We start from the raw sequence: 23,908 nt of genomic DNA on the forward strand, positions 1-23,908 counted from the left end.
TTTTCTATGGGTCAAACGGGCAAAACAACTGGCTGGTTTCATATGGGGGTGATTCAAAATTATTGTTAGTTTTTTATTAAAAACTAAAATTTAAAAACAGAACAATTTTTTACTAAATAGTATATCCAACATATTTTTTATTAAGAGTAAGGATTTGCTTAATTATTTAATTGAAATTATATTATTTATTAATTTTTTAAGGTAACGCCGATAACAAAGCATATTAATATAAAAAAGCTACAATACCAACATACAATAATTTAATGAGAATAGTATGTACACTACGTTTCCATAAGGCATTTTGAATTTTGACAATGTTCGAAATTTTAATAACCTCATTCATAGTTGTCAGAATCAATAGCATCGGTGTCAAGAGAGCTGACGTCAGCATCGATGTCACTGGCCGCGGTCCTACTGCGGGATCTTGGGCGATTGACATCCCCGGTGTCAGCTAAAAGATGTAGACGAATACTCGAAATATAATCTCAAAAAAAAAATCTCTTTTTTGTGCCTTTAATTCTCATCAATCTTGTTACCTTAGTATAGTATATAACTAGACAAGAGATGCTATTGACCAATTAAAATCTCACGCGCCTCCTTTCATGACAGCGTTAATGATTTAAACAAGTAAAAACAGTGAACTAAAAGTTAGGTTAGTTTCATGGAAATGGCGATATATAATAGGTCATCTATTGCAAAAACTACTAACAGTCCATCCAGTCTAAGTAATCCAGTCTCTATATAGACATTTCATTTTGATTTCCACAAATCTCAACATACCTTCAGCAGTTGTAAATGATGTATCTGGTGATTCATTTGGCCGATCAAAGGTCGAGGAATCTGCCGCTTCACGAACAAACTCATAGAGACCAACGAACGTTGATGGATCCACTATAACAGCCTGAAATATCCCTTTTTATTCTTAGAATACTAAGTGCGAATTTTCTTAAATATTTATTAAACATTTTAGGACACAACATTACACAAAATAAAAAAAATACTAGAGAATACCATATAATGGATCAGTTTGAGATAAAAAAAAACGAGACTTAGCGCGAACGATGACTCCCGTATTTTAAAAATAACGGGCGCTTCTGTATATTATCCGAAAGTGTATCGAAAAGCGTTCCTACTTCTTCTGACATTTCAAGAAAAACATATTATTATAAATTGTAAGGAAATGAGAAGTGCAGAAACTTAAATAATAAATTAAGATACAATATAAGCACAATAAAGATATAAATATATAAGCAAGCAATACAAATATATTGCTTCAATTGCCAAATTTTGACTCTAAATCTGGAGATTGTTTGCTGGACATGTACCTTACCTTCATGGAATGACCTCTCAATTACAATGTTACTAACCATCATTCATATCTGGTCCTCAAACGATCTAATGATGTCGGCATCATTAAATATATCAGCGCTCCAGGATATGTTTGTTAAAATTTTCACATGTTTACGCGTTCAACAAGTCGTTTTATAGATACTTCTTCTATCTCTAATGCAACAAAAAAAATGCGTACGCACCTCACCTCCCGTGGGTGTATCAGTGGAAGTTTCACTGGAGCTCAGTGACGTGCCTCGACCTGAACTGTCCCGCGAGCGGTCACTATGAACACCTCGACCATCTCCGGCTCCCGCGCCTACTCCCACTCCATCAATATCGACATCGTCAATATCCAGCACTGGCTCAGCTATCGGCAAAGGATAAGGAACGAGGTTCTCGTCTTCTTCAGATTCATCGTTCTGGATAGATCCAATTTATAATAAAACTGATTCATTATCACACCAAACATTTTGAATTAATTAAATATAATCAATGAATAGGTACATACGCAATAATATATAAAAAAGAGATTATCCTCCAATTAAAGTTAAGACTTATATTATTTGATATCCTCACGTTTAATTTAACATACTTCAGAAAATATTTTATTAAGAAAATCGCGTTGACATAGGTACCGAAAAAGTAAGAACAATAAAAACAAGCTTACCGAATGATGCTGGTTGATTAAGTTAAATAACCAACTGGGAACAAAAGACTCATCTTCGACGTAGCACGATTCATATGTATCTGATGATCTCCCAGACAGCAATATTTCTTCAGACTCCTGCAAAATTAAATGAAGCTATATTGATTCAATCATATTATACGTAATTAAAATTAAACTTACCGTTTGTCTGTTAATTTGTGGACGTAGGAGACCAGATTCTGGATCAACTAAATTAATATATTGTGGTTGATCTCCAGCAAGAGGTATACCATTCACAGAAAATCCACTAAAAGCTTGCAGAGCTATGGGACCGCCAACATTCTGTAAGAACATAACTTGCTTAAGAAGTTACTGATGGTATTAAAATAAATAAGATTGAACTTCTTACCGTAACAATATTTTGGTTTTTTCTTTCGAATAATCCTTGAACAGAATCACTCGGTTCGTTTATCATTGAAGAAAATTCACATAAATCTAATTGGTTGTCCGCTAAAAAGTATTCAGACTGCTTTGATGAAGTGCACATGGACTCTAATGATTTTTTTTCCGTCTTTTCTGTGATAGTCGCATTCTCTGATACTTTGTTAAACGATGTATCAATAGCTTCTTCCAAGCTTAATTTAAAAGAAGATGAATCTTTATTTTCAATCACTGTTTTAAAACTTATAGGAGATGACGTGTTGTTTAAACTTTTATCGTTTTTAAATAAAATGTCCCTTTTTAAATTACTTTCAGGAGTAATAGAAATAGATTTAAGTGTTTCCTCCAGCATGTCTTTTATTAAAATCTCCATACTGTGAGCACTTTTCGATGTGATACAATTGGGGTTAATGCATACTTCATCAATATGTTCTGTAGTTTTGGAAAATAAATTGTTACTATTAAAATTTATGGATTCATCAAGATCCTTTGACAAATCTTTGTATGAGGAGAATCTCTCCAAAATAAGTACAGTGTCGGAGGGACTGGACTGAAGAACATTGTTTTCGTTAGAAGGCTCGTCATTTACTTTTTCTGACAATAAAGACGAGGATTTTTTCAATAAATTACCCGAACTTTTGATATTTGGCAATTTATTAGAAGATTTTTTTAAATGTAATTTAGTTTTAGACAGATGTGTAGTATCACAGCTAGTGTGTGCCCTAAAAATATTTTTTGTTGTACCCACAAAACCGCGCTTTGCATTTTTTAATGGTGTAGGTATATTTTCTTTATTATCATTTTTCTTTTCGTATTTATTTTTCTTAATAATATTTTTAATTTTAGAACCAAAGTTGGTTTTCGGGATAGTTGCGGTTGGGGAATTACGGTTATTTGTTGTTGACGACGTTGAACACTTTTTACAAGAATCCACAGTGACAATAGATGAAACAGCTCGAACAGTACCTACACTGTTAGGTGACGAGCAGGTACTAAGCTGAGAGTCGGGGCTACCACTGCGTTTTGGGGTACTATTACTTCCTATTACTTGGCGGTTAGCAGACTGTACCTTCTCCGTGATTCTTTTATTTTTAACTTCATTCCTAAACACTTGATAACTTACATAAACAGTTGAATTGTTTTTTATTTCCTTTAAATCATTTCTTTTTTCATCCTCTGAGTTACATCTTATAAATTGTTGTCTCAAATTACTTTTCTCTTCCATAGAAGACCTCAAGAATTGGGGCTTTTTAATATTTATAAGTTTGGGTGAATCCAAGCTTTTAGACGAAAACTTATTTACTCCGGCGCTTCTATTTCTCTTTAAATAGGCTGGTAAATAATGTTCAATATTTGGCCGTTCAAAAGAAGCTGGTTTCGTAATTTCTTTATGTCTTATGGCATTAGTATTCTCCAGCGTATTGCTGAAAGATTAAAATAATAATTTATACTTAACTAGAAACGCAAATTCAATTCAAATGCTTACCTTACAGTCTTCGAAGAAGCCTGAAATTGGGAGGAGGATTAGTTTTACGAAAAATAATGAAATATTCATTTCTAGTTACGTCTTTTATTACCTTTTTGACATTCCTTATTAACATATTTCTATTCCTTGTGGGTGGAAATTTCTTGTTTGGCATAATTTTATTTGTTTGTTCTTTCTTAAGTATCTGCTTTGTGGTTCTTATTTTTATTGGCCTTTTTAAGGCATTTTTAACATCACTATTACCATGATTTTTTACAGATGTATTAGAACCACGTTTTAGTTTTTTTGTAGTATATACTACTTTTTTAGGCACCGCTTTCTTGTTATTCTTTTTTGCAAGTTTATCGGGCGTTATCTCATTCCAACCTCCTTGAAAAATTACGTCTTGTGAGACTTCTCTATCTTTGAAGCTATGAACATGAATCCCACCACAGCTCAGCTTAGATTTCACCCTAACGGGTGACTTTCTCCCGATATCAACTTTACTACCACCTGACTGTATTTGTACGTCACTTTTAAGTAGTGGAGATAACAGCCTCTTCGGTGATTTTATATGATCAGTTTCATTTACAGAAATAGATTTTATTAATGTCGTTTTCGGGTTACAACATTTTGACGTATCATCTAAAAAATCATGTGTTGTCATAGTGGTAGACTCGGTAACATTTTTATCTTGTATTTTTGTGTCAGAATCAATTATCCGAATACCCATATAAGGATGTGCCGACTTATAAGGGCTAGTAAAATCAGGTGAGGTTCCTTCGTCAAAAGTCTTCTCACAACATATGTTTGTCGTCGAATGTTCTATTTTGATACCTTTTGAAAACAGTTTTGGAAACTTGGTAAAAGATGTAGTTGCAGACAGCATATCGCAATGTGGGACATCGTCTGGGCCACACTGTACGTCTAGGCCACCGCGACGTATGCCTTTTGAAGTACTTGGCTCATTAATATCTGTAAGAATTGTATAATTGAAGAAGCTTAGTGCAAACTATAAAAATAACATATAGTTTCATACCATACAAAAATATCATTTGGCCAGGAACATCTTCAGAATCATATTCTTTAAAATTGCAAAGACTATCATGTTTTGTGATATTAATAACTGTTTCAAGAGCAGCTTCGTGGTCAATAATACTGGGGCCAGGATCAGTGCCAATAGACCGTCTCAAAGCGACTTGTTCCTCTGAATCTTGCGTAATGATACTTATGATATGGCATTTTTCAGTAGCTGCTATATTATCATAATTTACATAATCCGATACATCCCTTATTTTACAGGCGTTTTCTGTTTCAGTTTTAACATGTTCCTTTTCTGTCTTTCTACAAAGCTCAATTAAGCTATTAGGTATCTAAAATAAATAAGAATGATTAGTATTATTGCTACTCAATCTACTAACTTGTGTATAATGTTGATGCGTACAGGTGCCGCCGCAATTGATAGCTGCTTGTGGTGTTTTTTCCCTTTATTTTTACACATTGTATCCGTATCTCCAAATTTGCTGTAATATTTTTTAAGCAGAAAAGTATAATTCATTTTTCTCTTGGATGACTTTTTTGCAGTTTTTGGGTGAGATTTTGTTGGCTTTCTGTCTAATTTGATTTTGTCGTCTACAGTACCACTTGACGGTGAACTAATATCAATCTTGTCTAAGTACCCAGCCACAGAATAATTACTTTGGATATTATGTATCTGATATGTAGATTTGGAAACGTCCATGTCCTGATGATATGACGAGAACATATTTTTATAATCTCCACCAATCCATTCTCTAACAATGTCCAATTTTGTTTTAGGCTTTTGCATAACACTTTCAATTTCTTCATCATGCGAGATCGGTTCAGAAACTATCTGTAGATTTTGGTTTTCATCTGTGAAAGGTTATAAAAATAGATACAAGCGTGTAGGCTATAAAAATTGTATATTGTATTTGATAAAATTACCTTGAAAAAACTCATTATCGTCTTCTAGATCTAATTCCTCTATACAATTTTCTGATAATTTAAATTTATCGTCATCGAAAGTTCCTGTAAAATTATAAAATTATGTCACCGAAACACAATTTTACCTAAACAATGAAAATTTTAATATAATAATAATATTCTTACTGATCGGCTCAATCAAATTTCGATATTTATGCATTATTTCATCCCTGAAAACAATCTACATTTTAATGACAACTCAGCGATTTAATTAAAAAAAACATAGTCACACATACGCTCTCCGATTTTCCAACTTCACATTGATTAGTGCCAATATAGAATTTTTATCCTTAGATTTACCTGAAATTAATAATAATATAAAGTCATATAATACTTTGTCTAATTATGTGAATAAGTCTCCGCCGTTTAAAATATTTAACAGCCTATTACGTAAACGTTTAGAAAAATAATACTTTTTTGGTGTGTTAAATATTTACTTATTATATATAAATATACTATTAACTAGTGATTTATATACAATAAGTAAATATACGTAAGTATAGTAATAACTTTTACGGATTTTTCAGACAAATGTGAAATTTCAGTCTTGTAAAGGGTGAGATAGCTATGATTTGTAGCAATAAGTAAGTAGTCATACCTAGTCTATTATACACGCACACACACATATCCACCAATATTTATAATATACTGTAGCAGGAAAAATACTATAGATTTTTGGTGTTGGGTACCTAAATAAATAAATATAAAAGGTCAAATATACTTATAAGAAATAGTATATTTGCACTTTCCAAAAACTTACCGTTATCTATAGCTTTCAACATACACTCATCAAAATAGTGTTTCCTTCGTCTTTCTATAGCCTTCTCTGTGAGTGTAAGTAAGTCAAATAGTTTACACTGCACCCAACTGGATGGCACTGGACATTGCCTGTTTCTCGTCGTATGAAGGGCCAACTTCATGAGACGACACACCACTCCATCCAACTCACTGGTTATATCCTCGTCAGCGGAGAGTAATGTACGCAATTTACGGACCTTGTGGTCTAAGGCCTTGCGAAGACAACGGCCTGGAAGATTTTGTTTGAACACGATTTTTGATATGAATTTTAATGGCGACAAGTCTAAATAAACCAAAGTTTTTGAAAAAATTATAACAGGCACTACTTTGAATACAGTTTCACACAAGGTATTTGAGATGTATTTAAAGACATATAAAAGCCATATGCCACCCTGCAATATGGTTTCAATTTACGTTTAAATCTCTTTTCTAGATGAAACAATTATTGGTTCCACTGGGAATCTGTGACATTTATGGTGATTTTAGCACAAGCCAGATGAGGCAGTTTTCTTTAAATATTGTAGTGTAAAATGTTGGTACTTACCAGTATTACATGGTATTACATAAGACCAACTAAAACGATGAAGTTAGCCGAGTGATAATGATACTGTTTATGCGAATCAAGGACTACATTGACAATATGCTAATTTAATATCGGAGAATCGTCAAATCTGTTACAAGCTCGAAAATTTCTAAGAAACTCGGTAGTTACTTAAATTTTAATTTTACATGACTAACTAGAACTGCATTATAATTCACTATGTACTGTGGTTAATCAACAATATCACTAATAAAAACTCTTAAGAACTCAAATATTACATATTTAACAACATATTATAAATTGCCACACCGTAATAATCAGGCATATTGGTACTTCCGTCCGAAATCGAAGTGGAATGCACCTCTGATATGTCCCACTGAAATATTACCAAAACAAATGATAGATGGGAGAAGACAAATGAGCATCGCGAACATTTGCCAAAAAACAATTATTTATTAAATGCGGAGTCGCAGGATTTACAGGAACTAAATGAAAAATTTAAATGATTACATTTTTTATTAATTTTACTAAACAATATATCTCTTCTTGTCTTATAATATATGAAATGAAACTTACAACAAACATTAAAAAAAATATTTAGGAATTAAAACTTATTTGCGTTATTATATAAAATGTTTTTTTTAATTCTTTAACACACAAATTATAAGTATGTATACGCCCCGCGTAAACATTATATGTCGCAGTGAAGTATGTATATATCAATTTCCCATTAAGCGAGAGACTTTCTTGTACTGTAGGAACTTAATGTAATTCTATACAAACTATATACTTTAGGACGTGACTGTACATACTAGACTATAAACAAACAAAATTATTTACATCAGAAACTGTGTCGTTATCGGGCCAATCGTCATCATGAGTTCCCACAGAAGTTGTGTCCACTATTAGGCGTGAATGAATCACAACATCATCAACTACTTGATATCCATTCCATTCTAACAGCTCCCTGAAAATAGACAAATAGTAAATCTGGATTAAACGAAGAAAAACAATTATAAGTCTTGGCTTCCATTCCTGGTAAAAAAATATTTTTTTAGCTTGGATGATTCTAAGGTGTACTACTAATATTACTAAATTTAGCTTAGTATTTCTATTTCCAAGTCATATATATTGTACTTTCGCTGTAATATAATAAAGGGTGAAATCTAAAGTATTTCAATATTTGTTGTAAGTGGATTGTATTGTTAATGGGAAATACACATTTCAAGCAAAAACCTTAAAATCCTGTCAACAGCCCGGAAAAATAAGCGGATAGTAACCATAAGAAACCCATGGCCATGTCAGCGGAAATATTTTTACGCAAATTAAGATGTATTTCAAAATATATTTTTTTTATAAAGGCTCATTATACCATCACTATGTGGAACTAGCTGCAGAAATATTTCCGAACTAATATGAACTGCGTCTTTCAAGAACGTACGCTGTTTACCAATTCGTAAAGACCGACAACGCCCTCGCGATCGTTTTGGCGATGTAGTGTCCATGGGCGACGGTGTCCCTTAACTTAGCTGATGTTAAGTGTCTGCCTATTTTGAATACCTGAGTTTACCCACATTTTTAAGAAAGGTTGTGTTTCGTAGATTTTTAAACATGAATAAAAAAAACATATCTTGAACTTACTTGACTTTATCAACGTCGTTAGTCAAATGAGCGACCACATCCATCAGAAGTGTCAACGGTATTTCCAAGTTGCCTTCGGACGGGAAGTCGTCATCCCATTGTTTGTCAACGAGGCGGTTGATCTCTTCAGATATCAGATCTAAGATACGACTGTCGTCTGATTTTCTCTGCAATTCAAAATTATTTGATCCCTTGTAGACGTCAGTTAAGTACTTTAGAAAAGACTACAGATAATACTACTAAAACAAATTTACCTACATAAGGCTTAAAAGAAATTTACTTACGTACAAAAAATTCACGCGTATAATATGTACGTAAGATAGAACGCAAGTAGAAAACATGCTTTATTAGGGAAGGGAACACAAAATAACATTATTCTAGTATAATATAATAATGGTACCTCAAAAGGATAGCTATACTCCCTCACGACCCTATAGTATTGGTTCCAATAAGGAGCATTTTCGCCCCAATTGATGTTGAACCACGTATGCTCCCCAGTACATTCGCATTCCTTGTTCAAATTCAACATTTTCTTCAAATGGCGGATTTCATCTACCACTTCGCGCGTAAAAGACGAATCCATTTTATTCATGGCTATCACATTTTGAGTTGTTTTTGAAAACTTTTTCACTTGTAACGTTGAACAATTCAACCTGGAATATTTTTAAACATACTAAGATGAAAAAATAATAATTTTTAATTAATTTTATGGTAAGATATTTGAAAAATATATGGTGGCATCTTCCTGTGGATTAATGATGATGCATAATGAAGATTCCAAACGAAATTTAAATAATTTTGCGTTAAAAATCTCATCTAACTACTGATAAATCATTTAAAACAACACTTTAGAGTGTACGCGTTTTAATTTTTGAAAATCCCTTAAAATAATTGTGTGATGCAAGAAGTTAAAATCTATTTATATTTTTAATTTCTGAACAATTTTTTTATATTCAAGCTAGGAAAGGATAGGAGAGAACCTGTTATTGACATCTTCAATATCATATATTTTATAAAGCCTTTTCCTTCTTGGTATTAAAACACGATAAGGTTCATCTTCAAAGAGGAATGCTTTTTCCAGTTCTGTATCTAAATTACACTGGAATGATTTGTCATCATACTCTATGGCATGATAGGAGTACATTGGGGATGTTAAGACTATAGTGACACAGGACTGCTTGTTTGACGATATTTCTGGGTATAGTTCAACACTGGGAAAACATTTCTTAATGTAAATATGTATATAGTTACTGAGTATAATAACACCAATTTTGTGTAGAACAATAGCTGCAAAACTGAGAACAGATTCACTAGCTTGATGTTGTACGCCTAGATTTTTAAATACCCCCATATTCTCGTGGAATGGAATTTATATGTTAAGAATGGAAGACTCAATTTGTTTAAGTATAAAACTTATATGTTAAGTATATAATGACAATATTAAGTGAAACTTTTGTGCATTCTAAACCACATCAAAAAGCAAATTCAGTTACTATTCTTCAAAAAATACTTCAAAAATAAATAAAAAGTGATAATAAAAAAACTTATAGGTAGAAAATACTGTACACTTACTCATTTGTTAAGCACAAGATCTTGTTATCAGGAATGCACTCGTAACTGGATGTCATATCTTCTATGCTTAAACTTGGAACATCTGAAATAAAATAACGCCTTTTAATAATCTTTCTTAAATTAAAAAATAAAAGAATATTGGTTTCTAATATTTCTTATTATTGTACTCAAAGTTAGATTCCTTGATTCTATATATTTAACACCAAAGTGCATTATTTGCTATAAAGTTTATAGGGTTGCAGGAAATGATAAACAAATAGCTAACATATTTTATTCAAATGTCATAAATAGATTAAAATAGATCTTCATAAACAGATACAAGCGAAAATTTCTTACATTACTCAATTTTAATAGACTTTAATTGATCATATTCTAAAATGGCAATCTATCAAGTTGTAGCATAGCATATCTGAATATCTCTAAATACTCCTAACATAGAGTCATATAATTAATGTTTTAAATTCTTGTTTATAAACATTAAAATTGTAGCTTGTATTGTAGAAATATATGTAGCATGATTAAAACCTGTTAACTTTATACCTTTACTTGCAACAAGTGCTAAACTACTAATGTCTAATTCTTGTTGCTTATGGTAGTCTTTCGCGACAAACACTGCCATCTGGGTACAGCATCCTAATTGTGCAGTGTCAGGTGGACCTGGACCAATCCCTTTGCATGTAACTGTATAATCTGGATAACGCAGAACTATATTGCTGCACCTGAAGTTTATACAGTTATTAATAATAGCTGAATGTTATTTATGTATTTCCTAACATGACAAGTCTTTGAGAAGGAATAGAACTATCAAATGATACTCTAGCATCACAAGTTTTTTTAATGAATTATTATGTTCATTTTAACTTTACTCAAACTACATCATGAAATAGTGACAACAACTGAGCTTAATTGTTATAGACTCTGGACCAAATCAAGTTTATACTGCATGCAAATTTTTAATAATTGTTACCAATCATAAAACTGCTCCCTGCTCCATTCAAAAAAGTGATCTAATCTTCTTAATCCATTATTCTCTAAGGATTTAAATAAAACATTAAAATCGCCATTAGGGGTTGTAAGGACCACTACCCATGGTTTTATAAAGCCAAAGACTGTGTGCAAAAATCTCTCTAGATCATGTGGGAGCATGTGTTCTATCATTTCAATAGCCACCACTGCATCACAGCCTATTAGTCTGTAATCAGGATCAGCAGCATTGCCTTGGAATAGCTAAAATAATAAAGAAGTATTGAGATATTTAACATAAAAAATAAAAAAAAATAAACACTCTCTTTTCAAAATAAAAATTATAATTATTGATTTTGAAGTATCTCACCGTTACTTTAAGTGGATTTTCCCTCTTTTGTCCATAATCTTCACAACCAAGGAGGTCAGAAGAGCTTTGCAGAGGAATAGCCTCAATATCCACACCCATGATGTGCTGGATCCCGGGCACTTCCTTTAGGTATTTGATAAAGCTCAAATCATGATATCCAAACTCCACAACCTTTATATAAAATCATCTTTAATATATAGTTAGTGCAAATTATCTAATTGACAAATTTGTAATTACTTATTCCTTTTATAAAATGGACAAATAATCTAAGGCAATACAAACACAGTAATCTTACTTGAGTTAGTGATCATATATTTACATATAGAATATTGGGCATGAATATTTACTAAATAGTATTTTACAAACCTTTTCCAGTCGTCCACACCAATTGTCGTCCATTAGACAGTCGGTTACCGCTGCATATCTCTGAACATACACAGGTGGGAAAAAGACCACGCCTTTCTCGTCATGGTACTCTGCAAATACATGATCTTCAGAACCTTCGTCGTCGGAAACATCACCTTGTCTGGTCAGAGCTAAGCTGAAGTTTTTGTAATATGGCCTTAGAAATGCGTCCAGTGCCCGTATAAGAGTTTCACGAAAAAATAAAAGAGTTTGCAGGGCGATAATCATTTTCCTAATAAAAACTGATGATTTTAGAAAGGGACTCTGTTCATATCGCGGAGATCGTTGACGACATTCATGATGTTCACATGTTTGTTTATACCGGTGTTTTTGTTTTTTCTAGTTTGACAATGTACTAACAAAATAACACTTATAATCAAACTGTCAAAAAGGTTAAAAGTTATTAAGTGTATAAAGTCCCGTCGTGGAATCTGAGATCGTAGCAGTGCTAAATTACCTTCTGCATTACCCCATTACTTTACATAAAACATTAAAATACATAATTTTTGTAAATATAAGAAATGACATAAAATAATTATTACCGCTGCGCCGGTTTCTCTTTCCGCACAGAGTATATTTAGCGCTAGTATCAATTTAATTTAAGAATTTAGAATCTTTTATATTTATTTAAAACTTTAGTCCCGTAAAACATTTTAACTTAGTTTCCTAACCCTTTACTTGAAACTGGCATACAGTTGAAACTATTATCATTATATAAAAAAATCATTTTGACTTTAGTTTTCGGTACAAGTACAACACATAGTTCAATGGGCGATAGTGACCAAAATCGTTATTAATGCAATTGTAAAAAAATTCATGCTAATTTTTGCCAAGATTTTTTGAATTCTTTAAATTAATTTGATTTTTGCTTGTTCTATTTTGTCATACGCAACACACGCAGTATACAGTTAGCTCATATGAATAAAATTAGTTATACACAACTTAAAATAGTATAATACTATAATTACCATTGCCCATGGTTGCGAAAAGTCATAGCCTACATACCTCATACTTTATAGTCCAATCCTGTGGAGGCATAATTGTAGGTCGTTGAAATGTATTTTGTAGTATATGAGGAAAAGTTTTGTTTATTGGATTTTAGTGCATTCTTTGCACTTGAAGTCAGAAGAAAAAAATTACTTAAATCTGCAGAAAAGGCAATTTATTTTTAAATTATTGATTATTGCGTACGTATAACTATTAAAGAAATGTTTAGTACCTATTGTATTGACGTAGATTCATACAGTATGGCTAAGTTATGAGTCACTTCACAGCTGTACGGAACAATAAAGCAGTTTGTATCTAGTTTCGGAACACAAGAATCTATAGGTATTAACTTTACTTCTTAGATGAATTAAACAAAGAAAGTTATTGAGTACAGAAATAGAATTGTTACTATCATTATTAATCTCATTAGTCATTCAACAAGTTTTTGGTATAGGCTTCGTAAGAAATTATAAGTTGATTATAATTAAAAATATTTATATAGTTGGAACGATTATAGACGAACCTAAATAATTTTAAGAACTGTTATTAGTGGGATTTTACTCTAGCTATCTTTGTTAAAATAAGTTTTTAAGTTGAAGTTTTTAGATTTCAATAATATATAGTAATAATAACAATAATCCTCTATTTCATGCAATTATCAATTTTACGATTCGGGACGACGGAGATTTGAACGAAAATGTGAACAGTGAGAAAGTGGTCCAGATTGCTAGATGATATCATCAATAATGCTTTAGCCTATTATAAATAATGAATAAGTAATATATTAAAACAAAGTTTAGGCATTTTTAGCTCAAATTTTACTTATTTTTGAAACTTAAAAGCATTGCAATGAAAAGTGCAAAATCTATACATCTAAAAACTATCTTTATTGTTAATTCATTCATTCTTAAAGGAAACTAATTACCAAAACTAGGCCGCATTTTTACATCCAACAAAGCCTATAGAAATGAGAGCCAGTTATATTATACAATATACAAAACGAATGTATTAATGACGTAAGAGAGCGATAATGTTATATGATTCTTTATTTTCAGGTTCCGGTTGCAAACGTTATGCAAAGGTCAATTTTGTAATCGCAAATTGACTACATCTCTCAATACAGATCATATACATTCATATGCCATTGTGATTTTTCTATATACGCATATATCTCTCTCAAAATAGTGTCGCAATTGTGGACGGCCAGGTCGTAATTGTTAGGCTATAATAATTATACTGCCCATTACTTTCTCTATATACACTTCAAAATTTTATTAACATTTATATTAGAAGATATATACAATATACACTTTTGACATTACTACTAGGAGTTGCTTTATCGTGAACTTCCCCCACACAATCAAACCAAGTTACGTGTTCACGACACGTGTCGAGACGTTAGGAATATATAATTGAAATTAAATTAACCTCTTATTGTCGGTGGTCCTTAATGTTTTTCTATCTATTAACTAGTTATCCTTTGGTGTCATTCAATAAACCAACATAAGTAAAATCAATTATGTTTTGCCAGGTACTACACCAGTATCTCTTTTGAGTTATAAAATTAAATAACGGTAGATAACACACTAAACTAAGATAGTTTTTGGAAAACCATAGATGAACCATGTCAATGTCATGCTAAATTGCTAATTAATAAAAAAAGTAGTAGTTGTAGTAATAGTGAAGCGTATGTACATTCAAACACACTTTTAAACGATAGTATGTTATTTGTATAATATATTATCGTTTAAACAATTGAAAGTTATTTTCAGCTCTTCATAGAGTTATAATCCAGTTTTGCTATTTTATAATTAAAGCAAATATTAATTAGGTATAAATAATTTATTAAAAAGTGAATGGCGATTTCGTACTTGCATACGCGGAACCTAAAAAGTTTAAACAAAGCTTATTTATCATGCACATCGTACCCTGCGCTCTTTGGAATTTACAGTTGTATATGGTGTATATGTATACATTGAATTTGAAACAAATTATTGTTTCATAGTAACGTTATGAGAGCGCCCTGCATACACAAAACACTTGCCTATTAAGTGTTTACCGTTTGCTGTATTAACGATTCATTGCGGCAACTTAAAGTACATTTTATACAGGGGTCGCAGGGAATGATTAAATATAACCACAACTTTGATATAAAAAGGTCAGAAATAATAGAGTGGTATGTGCTGAATCAATAAAGATATTGTGAAGAAATGTATATTTAGTATACATATAATTGTTCGTTTGAACTCCGGCTTTTATTATATTTTTCTTTTAATTCTTCTAGAAGAACATTACGAGCACCCTTGGATCCAAAAAGGCAGATACAAAGCCATTATTAAGTTGGAATGAGTGCCCCAAACTCAAACCCGAAATATCTTTATTCATATAGGTATTTAGGTACACTTATGACCGTCAAAAAAAAGTTAAATTAATTCTAAATTTACATTTACCGCAAGTGAAGGACATAGAGCGGGTAAGAAGAACTGGCTAGAAACTCTCCGCCACTCTTTTTCATCGCTAACTTTTGAGTCATACAAATTGTTTGAACTGGAGAAAATCAATCACAAAGATTAGGTACATTTAAGTATTCGTCAAATTTATGAAAAGCTTTATTGATTAATTTACGTTTAACGAGAGGGCTTTGAATTTATTTAGTGATAATTCTCTAATTTCGAACGAATACAATTTCCATATAAGGAGTGGTTTATCTTCTGGAGCCTGGTTGGTCGTACACTCAAATTAGTTCTATTTCGCGTATTATACTGGTGAAAGTCACCATTGTTTTAAAATCGTCTCCATCGAAATGGCGGATTCACCAGCAGGCTGAATAGGCTGGAGCGTAAAGTAGCAGCTTTTTGGGGCGGCATATTTGATCTTTTTTTTGCTCCTCATAAAGATTTCTGCATGATCGTTTCCTGATGTTTTACAGATAACAGAGAAATCTGCAACAAATTTTGCCGATGACCTTCCTCTCTCACATGTCTTTGTATATTTGCTGAAGCAAACTTCCATATTCTAGCGTAAAACAGTGCGTTCGCCGCTCCCCAACCAGTAATAAACCTCTTCACCCTCAGATCACACTTTGTACAAGTGAAAAGAGCAAAATTGCAGAAAACGTATTTCCCTCCTTTCTTTCCCCCCTATTATCCCATACATGTCACTTCTACTAGTGGGAAGCTGCGAATTGGATATTTTGTGTATTAACCTAAAAGTAATTTTAAATCGTTGGATTGTAAAGATAATCTAGGCTATGACAATTGTAGAGGGCGGCAAAAACTTTACAGCCTTACCTTCAAAATATGTAAATCCGCTACTGATCCATCGGATGGGTTCTGGGGTTATGGGACTTCATGCAAATAACTCAGTAGGTATATACTGAATGTTAATATTCGTCAAAGTATGTTAAAAGGCTTTAAATAAATGTAAATATAATTTCACGTTCTGGTATATCCTTTGCTTACACTTTATCTAATTCTTATTCAGATTTTTATACATAGTAAAGTTATACTAGATAAAACCTAATTTGATCGTAACTTTGTATTCTTACGTTAGAAGAGCTTTTAGCAAAGTTAGAATTAAAAATCTCAATTCAAACAAAAACCTTTTATAATAAAAGTTCGGCCTTAAATTGAAACGTAATCATAGTTAGTCAAATTTATATTGACTTTAGTAACAAGCATGAATAAATATACATTGTGGCAGATTATGTTATAGACATTCAGCATACAAAATTGTAAGAAAAAGTGACGTTACATTCACCGAGAGGCAAGAGAAACTTGTCATCTAACCGCCCACTGGCCTTAGAGAAACTATTAACAGTAGAACTTTATTTATCGATAGCGTCACTTTCTTTAAGATCCTTTTAATAATTTTAACTTGATTGTTGATAGACATAAGATTTAAAAATGACTTCGTGTGTACCGGTTCTGCGCATAGACACGCAGTGCGGGCGAAGAAAAGGCGCGCGCGGCGATTGAAACTGTCAGTTGCACCAGGGTTGCCAGTAGGGTCGGACATCAATCTAGTCATAATTTTTATTAAATTGGTCATTCAAATATCACCATGAAAGTGTTCATCGTGTTGGCAGCGGCAGCTGCTCTTGCAAGTAAGCATTTTTATACTTTACATATCACTTGACCAAAACGTTGTTTTAATATTTAAAATTAGTCATAAATAGAGTTAACACATTGAAAATATCGGTAAACATAGTGCCTTCTAATCCGTTAATTATTTATCCATGATACAATCTTACTTCGAATTAACATAACCAAGTATTTGGACACGATTGGAATATGTATAAAAATATATATTTAAGCTTTACCTACATTTGTATTCAGCCATGTATGCAATTCTAATTGATATTCAAAACTCGCATATTCTGGTGAAAAATACGCGAGAGCGTGGAGTTTTGAACAGCTTGTCTTAAAACTTGTCTTATTAAATACTTTGTCAATCACTGGCTAAAATTTTAATAATTTAAATTATTACAAAACCAATAAAAAGTTTAATGCAATATGAATGATTTACAGTATTATTTTAAGAATATACTGATATTTTTCGTTTAATTCACGTTAATCTATAATTCACTCGGGTCTTCATATTATTTTAGACAATTTCAAATAGAACAATGAATAACTATTGATATCAAAATATCAATAATAATTCAAGTTAAGGTATTCAAAGAAAAGCTATGAAACCCAGAGGCCGGCACTACCCTTCAGTGGTTCGCAGAAATTCGACATTGACATTCACTAAGAGTACGCAATAGTGCCACAAATTGCGTAGATATTGTGTTGACATAATTATATTATTTTACGCAAAACATTCTTTCTCTCTTTTGCAACACAACCTTTTCATACTAAGCTCTGTGGTCGCAACAAAATTAAATACGCATAAGAACGTTTGAATTCCTGAATTTTATTGAAATTATTTGATAAACTAGGTATTTGTACATATGAACGAACTTTCAATTTACTCCCGTAAAAGCCCGTATATGAATTTAAGGTTAAAATAATCGATCTTGTCGAACACCCTTGAAACTAAAGATATACATACCATAATAGAACTTATCTGCTATACATGGCAACTCGCAGGAAGTTTAACATCCTTCTAGTTTCCATTTAAAGTAAATGTAAATAAAGGTTTCTTTTCAATTAGTTTTTAAAGATCTCATAAATATTTAAATTTATAGACATACGTCACGTATAAAACTGAAGCATGAAATATTAAATACCTCATTATTCTAAGACAAGTCAGTTTAAAAGTTTTAATTAGCCTAAAATACTCCGGTCCAGTTCCAATCTAACATTAGTTAAATATGTTATCTAATATAGTAACGTAAATTTACCATAAAAATACGTAAGTTTATTGATAATTATAAAGTAGGTCTAAAAAGGCATTCGTTCGTGATTTGATTTAAAGTAATATAAACGAAATCAGTAAAATATTGTTTCTGACCAAATTTATTGTCTAATGTAGACTGAAAGTTGCAAATCATTTGATACGATGACATATTCTGGTACTGTCTTCATAGGTCCATTAAAATATTTTAAAGTATACCCTTTACACAATAGCTTGAAAATAAATTGTGAACGAAAGTATGCCATGTATGTGCACTTATAAAAATATGTCTGTAGCTTGACCAAGTAAGTGTTAGACATTACTGATTTATCGTTTTTTTTTGAAGCTTTTAGCTATATATTTTTAGAAATCAATGGATACAAACGTTTTAATAAAATAAGATCTGTGGGTCATCATCCGACCCTCGATGCATCCAAGCGATGCACCATTCGATGTTGTAATCGTCACCTCACTTTCACTTGTTGCGTCAGCTGCGCAGGCGTCGCCTGCCATCTTAGATCCCACGTGTAGATCTTTGGAATTTAGAAATTTACATACAATATAAATTAAACATTAATTTACATAAAAATTAAGACGACTCGCTAAGTCAACTAGTAATGGTTGCTAGTTAATGATTTTTCAGCAGCTTACTTTCAAAAGTCAAAATATAAAGATTTTTAATAGTATTATTACACAAAACTTCCTCATCTTCTAAAAAGTAGGTTGATTATTTAACCTCTTGTAATAAAGACATCTAAAAGGTCATTGGGTAACAGAAAACCGGTTACATCACGTTAATTTACATATGTAACATTAGCTGAATATGCCAAACGTCCAAATAGACACATTATACATGTCTTATAGGAATAAACATTTTTATACGACTTATATTTAAATTATCAATTTAATAATTAAATAGGTTGAAGGTTAAAGCTTCACAACCTTGACAATATTAATTTAAATTACAAAGTTATACTTTTATTCGTGTTACATGTTATTCGTGTATTTACGTAAAAGATTTTTGTTAAAACAGCGAAATAACATCTTCTGAACTGTATTAAACGTGTCTTATTAAGGTCATTTTTTATATTCATATAAAAATACTCTTAAAACTTTTCACATCAATTTCAACGTTCAATAACAAAATATCAATGTTGTTTGCATGACTCTTTTAACATGCAATTGCATTACAACATCAAGTGCAATAGTGCAAGCCACTGCAAGAGGCAGTTTTGTAAGAATATGTATTTCACTAAATAATTGTATACCTACTTGGATAGACTTAAAATTTAAAATAACACTAAAAAAGTAGAATAAAATCTTTAATCTTAAGGTACTAGCATTGAGTCCCCTTTTTTTCTGAATCGCTTTACAACCTTTTGAAATTAGTATTGTATTGCCAAAATGTGTAAGAGCATAAGCCACGTATTATAAGCCAATATTGTGTTAGCATTATATAACTGTGCGTTATTATGTAACTCTGACCCGTTCTGTAGTATCAAATAGCGCTCTACTTCTCAACTTGATTGATTCGCTTTCACACGACAACACCAAACTCGTGTAGGTGTAATTAATTACATTAACATTTTATGTAAAATATTAGTAAGCCCATAGTTTTTTAACTAAAGTCGATATTTATAGATATATACATTGTAAAATAACTAACGATTATATTTGTTTTATAGACGCCCAGTTTAAATGCCCCAACAAAGACGGCCCATATGAAGACGATAGACAATGTGACAAATTCTACGACTGCAAAGATGGTGTTGCCACCACAAAACTCTGCCCGGATGGTTTAGTGTTCGACCCTACTATTAGGAAGATCAACAAATGCGACCAACCCTTCAACGTTGATTGTGGAGATAGGACAGAATTACGTAAGTATTTTCAAACGTCCTGTGTATGAATTATTGAGTGCAAATTCTCATGGTTCTTATTTTCATTTACGAAATTCAGTGCCTTCAACGTAACAAAAGTAAGGCTTATAAGGTTAATATAATATAGCATATTCAATTATAAATATGAAATGTATATGCCTTCATGAGTAGGATTCTTTAAAATTTTCTTATTACAAAGAATGCCTCAAGGTCGGTTAACTGTGCCAGACATGAAAGTATCCTGTCTACCTCTGACCGGCTAGGGACCTGAATTTACATACAAAATTCATATTTCATTTCAAGTGAAAAAAGTATAATATAATCATGGTTATGCCATGACTTAAAAACAAAATATTAGTCGATTTTTTTGAACGAATTTTATAAACCTATTGATATTTAAGCTACATAACCAGCTCCACGACTTAGTGGTTAACGTGAATGCGAAGACACACAGTTCTAGTAAAAAACAATTGTTAAATGTCACATCTATGTGAAAGGCCGTCAAGGCAAAAACAATTCGCAGAATGCATTTACTGCCTCCATTCAAGGTTAAACTCAGGCCTTGTGAACGGAAGAAATAAATGTACCGGCTACTCATTAGTGCGTCTAAGAGAAATCTACCTTCCTGTATGATAAGGAGACAATCGTTTCCTAGAAATCGTGAAACAATTTCAAGGTTTTTTACAATATATAGTTTCCCCATTTCTATTGACGTAATATGTTTATTAAAAATAATTATGAAACTGGCTCAACGGCTTGCCCTGGTGCCTTTTATTTTTGGCAGAAAATGTAAAATTATATAAATTTTTTACACCGTAGAAGATGAAAGATTTATGATTTTTTTATTAAAATCTAGAGATTCTCTTGCGGTTTTTTGAAGTTGGTCAAAAGCTTCGTCTATTAACGTTAGATATATCAAAATACACTAAGGCTAAATGTAAATCAAGAATAAAACTCACTTTGAAGTTCTACTCGTATGGATTATATTGGAATAGATATACAGATCTTTTGTATTTTAGTTGAAATAGGGATGGTACGTATTAATAATGTAGAACGTATCTTTGAAGATAGTAATTAATATGCTGTTTGCAGAGCCCCCAAAACCAAACAACCTATGCCCACGTAGAAACGGTTTCTTTGCCCACCCTGACCCTACCGTGTGCAATGCTTTCTACAACTGCATTGAAGGAGAAGCTGTTGAAGTAAAATGTACAGCTGGTCTTCACTTCGACGAGTATTCCGGTACTTGTGTTTGGCCCGACGCAGCCGGCAGACAAGGATGCGCTACTCAAGACAGTAAGTTTTAAATCCCATACTGGGGTATTAACCAAATTAGCGTCCTGGTTTCGTTGTGCTTAAACTTTGTTTCTACGATTTTCCCAGATTCTTTACGATACACTACTTGGTTTACTGAAAGGAAGGCTCAATATTTAACGTTGTTTCTTGTATAGGTATTCTTCTTATTAAAACATTAAGTAATAAAATAATGTAACCAGTCCTGGCTGCAGGTCAGTGGCATAGATCACAAAGAGCAAGATTCGGTCGTGTGTAATGTATAGAGTGAGAGGTGATATGCCCTTCCACGGTAGCAGGCATTCACCGCCATTTTTGGAATACCTTTATATTGTACCTAAACCGCAGATTAAATAAAATTATTAAATCCTATCTTACAAATGTCAACATTTTTTTAATAATTGGGGATGGACTCTTGGCAATGCTTATCTTCTAGTAGATTCGTTAGTGACTTTTATATAAACGTAAATATAATATTGAAAGGGACTAAATAAAATGAAAAAAATACGTAGAATAAAATATACAATTTGAAAACCTCATGTTTAATTATTTACTTAATTTCTATTTTTTTTAATTAGAGAAAACCAAGGATGGTTTTGAGTGCCCCAAGGAACAGGTGGTAGATGTTCAAGGCCAAATCGTCGCTCACCCTAAATTCCCTCACCCCAACGACTGCCAACGTTTCTACGTTTGCCTCAACGGAATCGAGCCACGTGACCTTGGATGTCAAGTTGGAGAGGTCTACAACGAGGAAACCCAGAGGTGTGACGCCCCTGAAAATGTTCGCGGATGGTCAGTACATTTTTCATTAATTCTATATTTTGGTTATATTCCAAAGGCCTTGAGATATTTCTTGAAAGTTGTTTCTTTAATGTAAATTTAAGTAACAAAACAAGATTTTGTTGAATTTTTTGTAGGGAAACTTATGATTTATCACATGTGAAATATCTATATAACAAGGCTTTCAAATCTGTTGAATTTTGTAGTTTGTTGGAGTTCTTTCACGATCATATGTAAATTGATATTTCTCTAAATCGGGTAATTTATTTACAATTCATGTATTTTCAGTGAGGACTGGTACAAGGATGCGGAAGAAGCAGCGCCAGCTCCAAAGGGAAGATCTTAAACTCAGTGATATAAAATAAGTTACTTTTAAGCTTAATAAGTTAAATATACTTTAAGATAAATCTGTATTTATTATTTCTCCACTGCTCCCTCTCCCCTATAAAGACAATAATAACATTTAATTATATTACAAAAAGTTTAGGTGATGATTGTTAGCTAATGATGAATTAAACATAATAAAATCATGTTTGGATTAAAAATAAAACAGAAAAATATTTCAGGTTTAATATTGAAAAACTATTAGAAAATAATGAAATTTAGCAGAGTTTATGTAGTTTTCTTAAAGCTTTGTATAATTTATAGTTAAAGGACCTGTCAAACTTATCAAAAATAAACCAAAGCATTTACCAACTAACTTATATTAAATGAAAAAAAAAATACTTTAAAAAAGAAACTATTATAAATATACTGTATATTTAATTTTTCCCATGCATTATTATTGTAGAAATTCTAACGGTATAGATGTCCATTCAGGATTTTTGAATGATTCGCGTACCAAATAGTTATAAATTTGAAATTCAAAAAAGTTTTCATTCGCAATGTTTTAATTTTTGTAACTAAACTAGTACCAAATACTTTCAGTATTACCCACGTACACTAAATTTTACTATATTGTGTGTATAGGTTAAGGTATAAGGTAAGGTTAAAATTTTTATTTATATACTATACAAATTATCTAATAAGATTTATAATCCTCGATTTATATTTTTTTAAATGCACAGTATTTCAATAAATATCCTTTAACAATGTGCGAGAGCACAGAGAATTTACTAGATTAATTTATAGAGATACTGCTATAATTTATTCTAATAAATTCATATTTATATCTAATCTCTATAGAAGTATTATTTAGAAGTCATTTTAAAAACATACTCTTTTTTAACTTAACTTCTTACATTCTTAGTAATCTATTACATCTACAAAATAATTCAACTCATTTGGTACGCCGAGAATTTTTGTATTATTAACAAATTTCTAAAATAAATTATACTGAATACTTTTTCATATGTATGTATGTTTTTTGTTATTTTTTTCATATTTCGTTCACTAATCACATAAGTCATATCACTACAGTAGCGTAATTTTATAAAACAGCGATGTAAAA

The 23,908-nt window shown here is 31.7% G+C and overlaps 2 protein-coding genes across 4 annotated transcripts; one reads left to right on the forward strand and one right to left on the reverse strand.

The window, feature by feature from the left end:
* Positions 1 to 243: 243 nt before the first annotated feature.
* LOC123707143 lies at positions 244 to 12,515 on the reverse strand. 3 transcript variants are annotated; one of them, XM_045656954.1, is made up of 24 exons: positions 12,140 to 12,515; positions 11,774 to 11,944; positions 11,408 to 11,667; positions 10,981 to 11,159; positions 10,441 to 10,522; positions 9,849 to 10,079; positions 9,269 to 9,521; positions 8,869 to 9,035; positions 8,068 to 8,194; positions 7,537 to 7,603; positions 6,649 to 6,915; positions 6,125 to 6,188; positions 6,015 to 6,058; positions 5,850 to 5,933; positions 5,329 to 5,777; positions 4,924 to 5,257; positions 3,997 to 4,859; positions 3,906 to 3,925; positions 2,388 to 3,843; positions 2,180 to 2,320; positions 2,000 to 2,116; positions 1,533 to 1,751; positions 781 to 901; positions 244 to 451 (listed from the first exon to the last, which is right to left on the reverse strand). In XM_045656954.1, the coding sequence occupies exons 1-24, from the start codon at positions 12,404 to 12,406 to the stop codon at positions 336 to 338; spliced, it is 6,099 nt and encodes a 2,032-aa protein (XP_045512910.1). In that variant the 5' UTR covers positions 12,407 to 12,515; the 3' UTR covers positions 244 to 335. The 3 variants fall into 3 exon arrangements, with proteins under 3 accessions (XP_045512910.1, XP_045512911.1, XP_045512912.1); XM_045656955.1 differs by having other exon boundaries at positions 4,924 to 5,228; positions 5,306 to 5,777; XM_045656956.1 differs by lacking the exon at positions 9,849 to 10,079.
* Positions 12,516 to 17,132: 4,617 nt separating this feature from the next.
* Positions 17,133 to 22,865, forward strand: LOC123706710 (protein obstructor-E-like). Its single transcript, XM_045656074.1, has 5 exons — positions 17,133 to 17,270; positions 20,191 to 20,385; positions 21,478 to 21,681; positions 22,257 to 22,470; positions 22,747 to 22,865. The coding sequence occupies exons 1-5, from the start codon at positions 17,228 to 17,230 to the stop codon at positions 22,802 to 22,804; spliced, it is 714 nt and encodes a 237-aa protein (XP_045512030.1). The 5' UTR covers positions 17,133 to 17,227; the 3' UTR covers positions 22,805 to 22,865.
* The last annotated feature ends 1,043 nt before the right edge of the window (positions 22,866 to 23,908 follow it).

Source organism: Pieris brassicae, chromosome 3 (assembly GCF_905147105.1).
Source record: "Pieris brassicae chromosome 3, ilPieBrab1.1, whole genome shotgun sequence".
In the NCBI taxonomy this organism is placed as follows: Eukaryota; Metazoa; Arthropoda; class Insecta; order Lepidoptera; family Pieridae; genus Pieris; species Pieris brassicae.

Excerpts from the sequence above, each read along its gene's own strand:
- LOC123707143 (XM_045656954.1), bottom strand. The coding sequence starts at position 12,406 with ATGATTATCGCCCTGCAAACTCTTTTATTTTTTCGTGAAACTCTTATA. Across the intron at positions 11,945-12,139 it reads GGTGTGGACGACTGGAAAAG|GTTGTGGAGTTTGGATATCA; the intron begins GTTTGTAAAATA and ends TTTTATATAAAG. Across the intron at positions 1,752-1,999 it reads TAATCAACCAGCATCATTCG|AACGATGAATCTGAAGAAGA; the intron begins GTAAGCTTGTTT and ends GGATCTATCCAG.
- LOC123706710 (XM_045656074.1), top strand. The coding sequence starts at position 17,228 with ATGAAAGTGTTCATCGTGTTGGCAGCGGCAGCTGCTCTTGCAA. Across the intron at positions 17,271-20,190 it reads AGCGGCAGCTGCTCTTGCAA|ACGCCCAGTTTAAATGCCCC; the intron begins GTAAGCATTTTT and ends TTTGTTTTATAG. Across the intron at positions 20,386-21,477 it reads TGGAGATAGGACAGAATTAC|AGCCCCCAAAACCAAACAAC; the intron begins GTAAGTATTTTC and ends TGCTGTTTGCAG.